This window comes from Falco rusticolus, chromosome 1, assembly GCF_015220075.1.
Source record: "Falco rusticolus isolate bFalRus1 chromosome 1, bFalRus1.pri, whole genome shotgun sequence".
Classification (NCBI taxonomy): Eukaryota; Metazoa; Chordata; class Aves; order Falconiformes; family Falconidae; genus Falco; species Falco rusticolus.
Window position 1 is genome coordinate 32,123,817 of NC_051187.1, and position 12,193 is coordinate 32,136,009.

The 12,193-nt window shown below is 42.8% G+C and overlaps 1 protein-coding gene across 20 annotated transcripts in view; it reads right to left on the reverse strand.

Annotated features, from left to right (window-relative positions):
* Window positions 1–11,919, reverse strand: part of ATXN2 (ataxin 2) — a 52,498-nt gene extending 40,579 nt beyond the window's left edge. For 13 of the 20 annotated variants that reach the window (XR_005102313.1, XM_037375596.1, XM_037375587.1 and 10 more), the window contains exons 1-5: window positions 11,665–11,918; window positions 4,835–4,871; window positions 3,111–3,170; window positions 2,267–2,338; window positions 1,880–2,030 (exon numbers count right to left, since the gene is read on the reverse strand). Coding sequence is in view for 19 of the 20 variants with exons in the window: in XM_037375596.1 (XP_037231493.1) it covers window positions 1,880–2,030; window positions 2,267–2,338; window positions 3,111–3,170; window positions 4,835–4,871; window positions 11,665–11,783 (439 nt within the window). In the remaining variant the exon portion in view is untranslated. Of the gene's footprint in view, window positions 1–1,879; window positions 2,031–2,266; window positions 2,339–3,110; window positions 3,171–4,834; window positions 4,872–11,664 lie in introns of all 20 variants that reach the window. The other 7 variants (XM_037375601.1, XM_037375591.1, XM_037375589.1 and 4 more) reach the window with 2 other exon arrangements.
* Between the last annotated feature and the right edge of the window lie 274 nt (window positions 11,920–12,193).

Below are 12,193 nucleotides of genomic sequence, written 5' to 3' on the forward strand. Positions count from 1 at the left end.
TGGATAAGTGCAACACTGTCAAACTTCTCTGGGTACCAGCCAGTAATCATTTCCAATACAAAGGCGGCAAGGAGCCATCTTCTCACCTAGGGGTTCAGACTCAGTGAATACACAGGCTTATTGACTTGGTACCATGAAGATCTGGGTTTATTTGTAAGAACTAAAGGTCAGCAGTTCCTGCATGCATGTTCATACACTTCCATTCTTTTGAATCCTTGCTTATTTAATATCCCATGAAGCAGAAAGCCCATCATTGCTCTAATTTGCAGGTGTGCTCAGAGACTAACTTACGCTTTCCAGCGTCATTCCAAGATAATACGTTTTTGAGACAAAATGGAAAGCAGATTAATCTACCTGCTATGAGTTACTAAGTTTTGCAGCCTTCCCGTTAATCTTGCTCCATCTATACAGCCTGCTTTCAGGTCTCCTCTCCAGCTACTTAAGAGGCTTAGAATGAAAGACATTCCACCTAATAAAGTAAACTGAGCAACTGTTCAACCTGAAGCAGTCATTTTCTTCCAGAAAACTTCCACTGAGTAATTATTCTAGAAGTAGTAGTATATTCTTCATTCTGTCTGCTCAAAATCTATAAAGATTGGGTAATGGGAGAGCCCAGTTTGCATTTACATTAAAGTGATGTTCATAGCAGACCCATTACGAAACAGCTCTCGTGTGATTTAAATTCAAAGTCCCATCCTGAACCTGGAACTTATCTGCATTTCAATGCTACATTTGCTCTGACATTATGCATCTTCTTCTGGGAAAAGCAAATGCCTTGAAACAACAAGCCTCTCATTCTTCAGCTTTACATCAGGCAAGAACACATGCACGTACAAACACAAGGTGAAAAAAGAAAGATCTCATTAAATGTCCACCAGTCTCTACACATCTCTAAGTCACTGCTACATGGGAATAAAGCACATGCATTACAATAACCACTTAGCTCCCAGTGATAGTTGTTGATTAACCTGAAAATGTACAGATCCGCAATTTCACTCCGTGGCACAGAAAGCTATGTATTAGCTTTTATTCCTTAGCCCAGCAGATCAGGAACATAAACACAAAAACCCTTGAGATATGCTGCCCAAAAAAAACCTGCAAAGGAACTAGAGCTGTCTGACTTATGAGCCTCTTAGGTTCTAGAAAAATAATTAAGGTCTTGGAGGTCAGACACTAAAAGAAATGTGAAGGCTGCCAGGCTGCCTGTAAAATCATTCAAATCTGACAGTTTCAAGCCATGTCTTCCAGATTTTAAGACCACTATCCTGCCACCTCACTAGGTTCTTCTGCATTTTTGAGAGCCTGACCTACAGATCTACAAGCAGTAAAGCAGAAATTTAAAAAGACAAATAGTGGATTTTCTAAGAATTTTTAGCTTCATTTGCAGTAGTATTTTTAGAACATTTATATGAACGCCTGTTGAGAGACAAATGTTACTTAGCTAAATATAGACTTTATATATACGTATCAACTAGAACAATAACCTTTTTATAAAGAATTTGTGTATTCATGGATTTTCATATAGCATTTACCAGACTAATTTAGAAAGATATTTACAAAAACAAAACCAACCTCCCTCAAGATCTGTAATATGTTTTGTAACACCACTAAGGATTTGCTTTCCAGACACCAAAACCAGCCACTCAAAGCAGAGCACCCTCACAAAGGTTCTACAACCCATTTTCAAAATTTTGATAACTTTCTGATTTCAGAAGGTGCTGAGCATCCACTCTTTCCATTGACTTTAATGGTATATTTGGATGTTCTGCACTCATTAAGAGTCTAAATGTGAACTTTAGTTTTTGGATCCTAAAGCATCTACTTTGAAAAATCTTGACTTATGATCTTAAGATACAGACAACTTTAAAAACCAGTGTACCTCTTCTCGCATAATTGGTATCCATATCCTTAAAATGCACCATAACAAAATCTGAAGACTTGAACAAGATACTCTCCAGTATGTCTTCACGTTTTGGCCCCAAACTGGATTCTGCAGTTTTCCGATGAGCAGCATCAAGCACTAAATCACACTATTAGAGACATAAGCAGAACACACCAACTTAATACATAATAAGCTACTCTGTAACTTCGCATACTTGCAAAAAACCAGGCTTTTACAACAGGTTGCAAAAATGAGTCTTCTTGTGTAAACCCAGACATGAATAGTCAAAATCATTCATAATAAACATCCAAATTTTAATCAAACATTGATTATTCAGTATTAGGATCTTTTAAAGTAGGGAAGAGTCAAAATTAAAAAAATTACCTTAGGACTGTAGGTTTTAAAAACTCCTTCATATATACCACCATTTTTCACCTGTACTTCACATTTGGATCCCTAGAATGCAAGAAAAATGAAAATACAGCTTTCTACCAGCCTGAGAAATTACAAATCTTATTTTTTATGAGAAAATCTGAGAAATTATAAAAATCAAAGATTTATTTTTTAGATAGGTACAATGTGTAAAAACACAGCTCAGTTTTTAGTCAAATCTACTCATTTGACATTTGCCCATTTATAAACACGCCACTGTGTTCTGCAGATGGAAACAGCTGAGTATGTACCAACATCTGTTCTGAAGGGATGCAAAGACACTCACAGAAGCATATTTGGTACTCACAAGAATCCTGACCAGTTAATGCACACAAACAAGCTTTTTGGGGGGAGAGGCGGGGATGGAAATCTATGCATATGTGTGGGTACAAATAAGGATGAAGTCTTAGCCTGGACTCAAGCAGATGTGGGACAGTCCACCTTACTTAATTTTGGCATGTCAGCACTTCCTTTAATATCTGGCAAGAAAGGCTTTCATTCCCTGCACACAGACTCATTTTTATTTATCCATAACCTCTCTGAAGACAAAAAAAAAAATCAAAATATGACCAGTGCACCTAAGAAATTAGCTATGCCTCTGCAAATTGTATGCGAATCTTTCCAAGCCAAAAATACAGAATAGCTGTTACTGTGATTCTTTAAAGCTCAACCTTGGCAAAAGACGTCTACTGTTGAAGATTAATATTCACTCCATTATATTACAATTAGTGGACTAGTTAACAATTCTCTGTCACCATAGAAACTGTTTACCCCCCTTCCAAACATGAAGACTTACAACAACTGATGTAAGTATGTGAACCATTCTCATGTTTGCATAGATGCCATCGAAAGAAATCTGGAAAATAAAAAAGACATCATGAATATAGGAGAAACATTTGTAACAATTCAAAAAGCCAGTACACCAAAAATAACGCAGGCTCTCACCAGTAAGTACTAGTTCCTAGAAACATTGGTCCGAAACCTTACTCAGTCAATATACATAGAACTGAGGTCACATGAGATTTCCAGAGGACCCTTACCCCTTCTCTGATCAATTAAAGATCTGAACACCCTTCCAAACAGGATAAACATCTACAGAGTGCCCCTAACCACTCAATAAGGAAATCTCTTGCTGGTTGGGTGAAGCTTGTGTGCACAGACTCCTAACTGAAAAAGCCCTGCTAACATCCCTCCCTGGCTTAAGAGCCATCAACAGGATATGGTACTTCTGCTGTAAAAGTAAAAAGGTGTTTTCAGGGCCCGCTGAACTACATCTTTTCATCTAACAGACCTGATTACATGCATTAACAGAAGCTGAAGTCATCAAATCCTGGCGCACCAAAGAGCTACAAAACCTATCATTAAATTAGCCAAAAGTAATTCACTGCAGTATCAGAATCTGAGATCCTACACTAGAAGAACTGCCCAAGTATCACCCAGGTTGCTAGATGACATGCTTGCTTGCATAAGGTCACATGAAGAGGCAAGGGTGTCTGTGTTTTGTTGCAAGGTCTGGTATCTCTCCCTGTCAACTTCATGCTTGTGAAGAAAAGAGATGCTGAAACATGCAAGGACATCACCATATTTCGAGATTTTTAACTGACAACATATCTGTTAAACTGTCAGCTACTTAATCTACTTACTCCTGCATGTTAAGCCACCTTCCTGGTCTGCAAAGACATGTTTTTAAGGATGCTCCTATGGTAACAGTAGAGGACATACAGACTAACACTTTGATAATGTTTAGTGTTTGCGTACGACCTTTTTCACCACTCTTCCTCAAAGCTTCTTTATTTTTACTGAAGTGTCTTGAGGTCTTCAATAAATGTTTATGTAAGCAAACTATAGTCCTTTTAAACCTTCCTACTTCTGCCCCATTCCCCAAAATTAATCATCTTGAAAACCGGGCCAATAACAAATTAGCAAATATTTGATTAGGGCAGTTCAAAGATCCACTCTTTAAAATCGAGAACCACATCTTTAGCTTTGATAAAATTATGTTCTACAAGCTACACCTATACTTCAATAATATATAGCCTTGACAGCAACTAAATGTACATTCAGGTTACTGATAATATTGGGTTAGCTATTTCATAGTAAAGCTAAACAAGACTGTTATTTTTGTTTAACTAAATGCTGTTTTACTGTCATCTGTTTAAGGGAGAAGCCAATATCAGAATCTTCAAATAGGAACTAATTCAGAAGCACTGCCTTAAGTTAAATGTTACCGTATCTACAAGTAGAATTGCAAGAAAATGCAGAAAATTTGTAGCAGTGTAGTCAAAAGTTTAAGTCAGCCTTCCACCCTTCAGCCTCTCAGGAGGCTTAAATGAATGCAAGATGCTCCATCTTTAGAAAAGCATACCTCAGTCTAAAATATTCATCACAATATCCAAAGGAAAAATTGAGAGACTATGCCAGTATTAGCTGTTCTTACACTGACACTTGGGTTCACTGTACATAAGTTATTTCCTCACATCTAGAAGCGGTACAATGAGGGGGAAAAAAGCATATACTTACTGTAGGCTGAGGTGGTCCCTTGCCACTGCTCCGACCTCTGAAATTAAATACATAGATGGGATACAATTAAAAGAACTGCTGAAACTGGTAAATTTCTTACCAAGTAAGAATTCAAAAACCCATCTTAATTTAGTGTTGAGAACGGGATCAGAGAAAAAGAGCACTCCTCTAGAGCAGAACTTGACAACTACAGGGCCCACGGCATTGACCCTCCAAACTACTGACCTACAAGCAAGTAACACTGGTTAGTAGGCAATATTACCTACAATAAAGGACAAAATGAAGAAAATACTAAGCCTATGTCATTATAAAAAACAAAACAAAACAAAATAATGTTATTACTTATGCAGAATCCTGTAACTAAATCAAATTCCAAAACTTACTGGCATACAAAACCAAACCCCATTCTCAGGCCAATCCCTACTTAGCACAGGGTCCCCCCTCTAAGACCAGAGGCTCAATATATCGTCATCATCTGTCTAAGGGCCACCCAAGTAACTGCCCCATGCTGCAAGGTCCAGAGGAGCCCTGATAGTTAAGGCCCCACCCACAGAGCTTGCTTAGAACTACTACCCACAACCCAGCAAGTGCAACTGGTTAAGTCTGTCCATCCCCTTGAAAACATTAACTACTTTTAATGTGAATCTGTCAATACATAGCACTTGGGACATTTCAAAAAGCTTTTAAATCAACCTCCAAGTCCCTTGCAAACCGAGATGTAACAGTCTGCACCCTCCACCTTAGACATCTGAGTGCCAACAACAGCCCTGCAGCTAGCTAGTCTGCAACAGCTACAATTCTTCCAACTTTGCTGGTCTGCCTTATTTCAAAGCTACTTCCTTGTACCAAGAAGTCCTAATTTCAAACATTTATCAGTTATTTCGATCTGTATTATGACGACTTCAGGAATGCACACTGTAATGAGAGGCAAAATGAAGTCTTTATTAAAAAAAAATATTATTTTTTTAAATAGACCCACCTTACAGGTGCACAATCCTTTAATTAAAGAGACCCAAAGAATCATGTGTATGTTTCAAAAGAGTCAAACTCCGCTGAAATCTAAATCCAACTGAACATCAACCGCATTCGATTGCTTTTGAAAACACTATGCTGTGGTTTAATACAACCTTGCTCTCAAAACAACATGCCCTTATAAATAGGGCTCATGAGTTAGTCAAGAAATCAAAGACATTTCTCTCAATGAACATAAAGATCCCGCTGATAAATTCTGCAGAAATAAGCAAGTCCATCAGAGAACCATAAAAGGCCTTAATGAAGTAAAAATGAAAAACCACTAAACTATCACCTGATTCGTTTAAGAAAACAAGCCTCTGAAACAGAAACGTGGTCTCATACAGCATCACGCACACCGATGGCATTTGCTGATTGGCAACAACGGCAAATTTCGGATGTCTTGCTGACATTTTCAGAATACTTGCAGAGCACTAATCTCACAAAAAAAAAAAAAAACTAATGTAAATAGCCTTTATTTAATTATCTATCAGCCTTAGCTTCCCATAAGGCAGTTTCACAGCTTCAGGCTCACTCTGGAGACAAGCAGGTCTCACCATTTCCTAAGTCTGCCATTTGTCAAATGGCTACCCATAGCACAGTGCTGAAAAGAGCCTTTTGCGAACCTGGAACATAAATTTTGCATAATATTCAGATGAACTATCCTCTTCTTTCAGAAAAGTCATTTCACCAGATGCGAAACACACAAATAAAAGAGAGGTACAGGCCAGTTCTGATTTTTCCTTTTATTACAGTCAAAAGTGTCAACAACACAGTCTTTCAAAGAACATGGCCAAAGTCAAATGATTTCACCAGTTCCCTCTGTTGGTCTCAAAAGATTTTAGAAGATACTCCTTCCTACATCAGCTGTAGAAATGGTCAAAAACGAAAGAGATGTCGTTGAAATAGAAAGCGCTCCCACTTTTAGTGACAAGTATTCTTAGAAGTTAAATAACTGGGTTGCTAGAGTTGTCAGAAGCTTGGAGTATTCTCTTAAGAACCTAAGTGTTCTAGATTTTTCATCTCTTACCACATTTCCAAAATTACTGTTCCTACCCACGTTTCTTTACAAAACAATCTGATTGTGTGCATCCACACTGGCAAGAGGTCCTAACTTCTACATCAGACCAAGAGTTAAGCTACTTGCAGAAATTCTATATGCTCTTCTGATCTAACAGGTGTCTTTACAGACCTGACCTCTTGTTTTCCAGCTACAACTGCTAAACACAAACGATCAGAAAAAAAGGAAAGACATTCACCAATTCTGTCAATGCTACAATTCAATTGAAACTGTGTATCTTCTGCTAAAACCAAGGCCATTGGCTTCAGGTTTATATTCCAACAGGTGAAGAAGACTCAAGTTCAAACCACCCTTTGACATATCTTTGATGCATCATACAAAAAAAAAAAATCTAGGACCTTTACAAAAGCAGAAAGTAGATGGCCTTTACTAGAAGTCTATCACAGTTTAAAACAGGAGAGTAAGAAATGGGGGTGGGGGAAACTAGAAGTGTCAGCAGCAATTTGGTACTGCTATCTAAAACCACATGTTGATTACAGTAAGTATAGTAAATAAAAAAAAAATACATTTCATATTGCAAAAATGGGGATAAAGGCAGGCCTGGGAAAAGGCACACCAGCTTGGCAAATCCACTTGTAAACTTGTAAGCTTTGAGGTAGCAAAGTCACAAAGTCAGAAAAGTGCTGCACCAGACAAAGTAACCACCAAGCAATTAAACTCAGTAGCCAATTTATCGCATGCCAGCAGTCACACCTTAAAAGTGAAAGTCTCTGCAAGGGCTTAATCCCAAGCCCTGCTCAATAAACATTTCCCCCCAGCAGCAACTTGCAATTTTTTTTTCTATTTTTATGAGCATTTACTGTCCTACTCCTTAGCATCCCTCACCTCCCACCCTAATGTTTACATGCCACATAGAGCATTTGTATAAGCAAAACAAGGTCACACATTTATATTTTTCCAGTTAAGTGAAAACTAAGACAAGGGACACAAGCCTTGTCTCTGCAGCAGCATCTTCACTTTGAGACTAAGAAACAAATGTAACCATACTGCAATTAATGTCTACAGCAGAAGCGCACCTACAAAGACTGTTGTATTTAACAAGAGTTAATAGATGTTTCTGGAGCACTGGCTGACATTACTACAGCTTTGAAAACAAATTTACAGGATACTCTAAAGAACTTTCATTACAAGTGCAGAGAGCTGGTAAAGCTTTCTTCTAAAGGAGAAATCAGAAATACAAAGTTTTATTTAAGCGCACTATTTGTCTATGTAAGTCAAATAAATCAAAACTGTCAAATTAAGATTACACAAGAAGTCCTGCAGCATTGTTTTCTGTAGTTTTTCCCTAATACTAACATTAATAATGTCAACCTCTGTCTTCCTACAAGATGACAACCTCTGTAGTGTCTGAACATGTAAGTAATCTGACTCAAGTCTGACCCAATGCCCATCTGTAACCTGTTGATGGACTTAAGTCACTGAAGAAACCTTCTTCACATACTGCCATGAAATCAGTTGTTAAATAACAACTACCTCAAAAGTGGGTATATAATATCATACTAAAGTCCATTAACAGTGATAAGGAGAGACCTGCAGGTTACCCATTCATTTTGCTCAGCAGTTTAGCACGGTTGTATTAAACCGACATACACAAACACGTTAGAATGAACTAGAAAAACTCTGAATGACACTAGTGATCAAACCTCCACAACAGTCACTTCCATTACATCGGAGCACCTCTGCACTCAATATTCCCAATTACTTCTGTCTGAATAGAATGGACACCTCCTCTTCTGCCCTTTACTTAAGCCTTTAGTTAGGGTAATAAAAAACATCAAGGAAAAAGGAAAATAAAGAATAGACCAGAAGTGTTAAGCCTCAAAAGCAAGCTATGCAACATGGGGTCATTTCAATTTTAATTGTTCAATGGGCAAAGCCATTTTATAAAAGATGGTAACTCACGATATTCTTAAAGTTGAGTCCCAAGTCCAGTTAGGCAAGAAAGTTACCAAATAAGAAGGAAAAAGACCTTCTGCCACAATTGTAACTAGACAAGTAACCACCTCAAACCTAAGAGGTGTTTGCTTCAGACAAAACAACAATGGGGAAAAATGAGTAACAAAAAAAGGATGCAGTAATTCAAGGAATGCTGGGACAGATGCAACTTCCCATCACAGGACAGCTAACCTTCCTGTGCTTGTATAAAAGCAAAACTGAACTAAACCACAAAAAGTAGATGTTAGATAATGTTTTGACTAGCAGGTTTGTGTATGAGGTCTACGTTTTCTCCAATTACAGCTCAACCTGCTACTGGCATCCCCCCCTACAGCCTGACTTCCCATCTGCCATATTGCACAGGCAGTTGCCATTAAACAAATGTAGCATTTCACTTAGTGCCTCCTCATACAAAAAGGTATTCTTGTTTTTTCTTCTTGCACACCTTTAAAGATACCTTGATTTGTGATGTTTCCTCTTAATGTAAAAGAAATTAATATCATGAAAACAAATACTGGAATGCTTTATTTATTCACACAAGATTTTACCTTTTCTAACGTGAAATACATATATCCATCATTACAAAACCATGGTAACAAACATAGTGAACAAAGCTGACCCTCCACTCACTATCCAATGTAAAAGGACCAGGTGCTTTGCCCAATTAAGTCTTACAGTAATAAACACACAGCAGAAAATTGGGTCCAGTACAGTTATTAATAAGTTTTCTACCCAAACCTAAGCATCTAAGAGCAACATAGCCATGAAGAGTAACATTTTCCATCTCAAGAAGATAAGAAAGAGAATGCTAGTGCTGCAGGGAAATGAGCTGCTAGGAAGAAAGCTTGGCATAAACTGGAGATGCTTAAGTTTCTATTAAATAATATAATGCTTCAAATCTGAACCAAGATGCAGGCCAGCTAAAAAACAATTTGGGTTTTTTTGAACAGAGAAGCCACTTAGCTTTTCATTTACATGAACCATCTTTGAATTTGCACTCCCATGATAACAAGACTTTTCTTTAGGACAGCAATAGAAGTTCTCTGAAGGTACTCCATGGGGTTCCACCAACCCAGGGGCTGGGATTTTACAGACCCCTCACTCAGAAATAACTTGAAAAATAGATTGACAAAAAAGGAGAACGTGAACACCTCTGAGGGAACATGCCAGCTGCCTAACAGCCCCACTAGAACTCCCTAAGGAGTTTTGAAGTGGAATTTATCCAACAAAACTAGAAATGCAACACTGGGAGGAGAAATCCAATGGCTTTAGTCTTAAAACTCGGAGAGAAATAGAAGCTCACATTCCCTAATCTACAGAGACAAGTGCTGACCATCCTACTGAATTTAAAAAAAAAGCTGTAGGTTTTGTTGCCCTTCACGTTAACCTCTACAGTGCCACTGTATGTTGGCAGGGATAACAGTTTAGCAAAGCACAGTAAACATGAGGTTCAATCTAAACAGCCATACGTAAAAACTATTAAATCATTGCAATGAACTACTGAGGTATTATTGTTATTATTTAAGTTTATTTTGCCCTTTCCAATCCTAGCAAAGCTTTTCCACTTCCAGTTCCACAGACTGGTAACAAAGCAGAACCGTATTTCCAGTGATGCCCAACAATGGGACCGCTGCAAATTCTGTTTTATTACCAACAAAAACAATGCACAAAACTGCGTAAGAATTAAAAGTCAAGGAGTAAGACGAATAAAACTTGAAATGAAACTGCCCTGAGTGACTATGACCTTCAAAACTGTTACTGTCCTGCTCTGATTGTTTGTTAGGACCCCCACAGCACTGGAAAAGAAATCACAACACTAGAAAGTTTATTATTTTTTTTTCCTTCCTCTCCCTCAAAGATGGGTGAATTTGTGTAGCTAACGCTCTCCGAGGAGGCTCAATCTTCCAGGAGCCAGCAGGGCCTCCGCAGCGTGCGTGGGGAGGGGGAGCCGGGCAGCAGCCTGCGGCAGCACCCCCACGGCTCGCCCCCCACCCCGGCGAGAAAGTGCAGCCGCGCTTGGCACCACCACCCAGCGGCGGGGCCAGCCGGCGCTGCCGCGGCCTGCCCGCCCGCCAGCATTTCGATTGCGATTTAAATAAATTGGAAAAAAAAAAAACAAAATTAAAAAAAAATATTTGGATTTAGATTAAAAAAATACAGCCCGGCGAGCCGGAGGTGCTCCGCCGCAGGCGGGCCTCCGCCGGCAGGCACCGGGCAGGAAGGCGGCTCCGGCCCCCTCCCCCGCCCGGCCCCGCCGCCCCCCGGCCCCGCCGCCATCGCGGCCGGCACCTTCCCGCCGCCGGCCCCCCGCGCACGTGCGGCCGCCGGCCCCCGCCGCCGCCTCCTCAGCAGGCGGGTCACGTTGGCCCGGGAGAAGCGGCGCCCCTCGGCCCCTCCGCAAGGCCCCGGCCAGGCCGCGAGGGGCTTCGCCCGCCACCCCGCCACGGAAAATGGAGGGCCTGCCGTGCCCTCCGCCGTCCCCGGCCGCCTGAAGGGCACCGGCGGCGGCCTGGCCTGGCGGCCTCGCCCCGACGGCACTGCGGAACCGGCGGGTCCCTCGGCGGGCCTGCGTGCGCCCCGCCCGCCGCCATGCCGGCTCCCGCCCCACCGGGCGGAGCCCCCCGCGCCGGGCCGCGTCCCCCGCCATGCAGCAGGCCCCGCTCCCCCTTCTCGGCCGCGCCGCCGCCCATGGAGGCCGGTGCGGGGGGGGGAGGGGGGGGGAGCGGGGGGGAGCGGTGCCCGCACCGGGCTCTCCGCGGCGGAGCCGGGGCCAAGGCCGGGCCCGCCACTACCGCGCACCCACCTGCCCATGTTCTGCCTCCCGCCGCCCGCGGCTGACGGGAGGCCGGGGCCGCCGCCGCCACCGCCGGGGGGCTTGCGGTTGTTGCCGGCGGCCTGCGCCGCCGCTTGCTTGAGGGACATGACGAGAGGGGAGAGGGCCGGGGGTGCGCGCCGGGGCTGAGCGAGGGCCGGTCCGCGGGGCCTCGCTGCGCTGCCGGGGCCGGGGCGCCGCTGGCTCGGCCGGTTGCTCCCAAACAGTGCGAGCGGGGCGGAGGGAGCGGAGGGCGGCGCGGAGGGATCCGCGGAGGGGGGGGAGGGGGGGGGGGGGAGGCCGGGCCGGGCCGGCGGACGAGTGGAGCGGCGGGGCGGAGGGGAGCGGCGGTCACCCCCGCCGCCTCTCGGGCACCTCCGCGGCGGCAGCGAGAGGCCGACGGGGCGGGGGGGCGGCGAGGCGGCGGCGCCGGAGTGGGCGGCGGGCGCGGACTCTTTACGGGAAGTCGGAGGGCGCCGCGGCGGTGCTGCGGCGGGTGAAGGGGCGGAGGCGGGGAGGG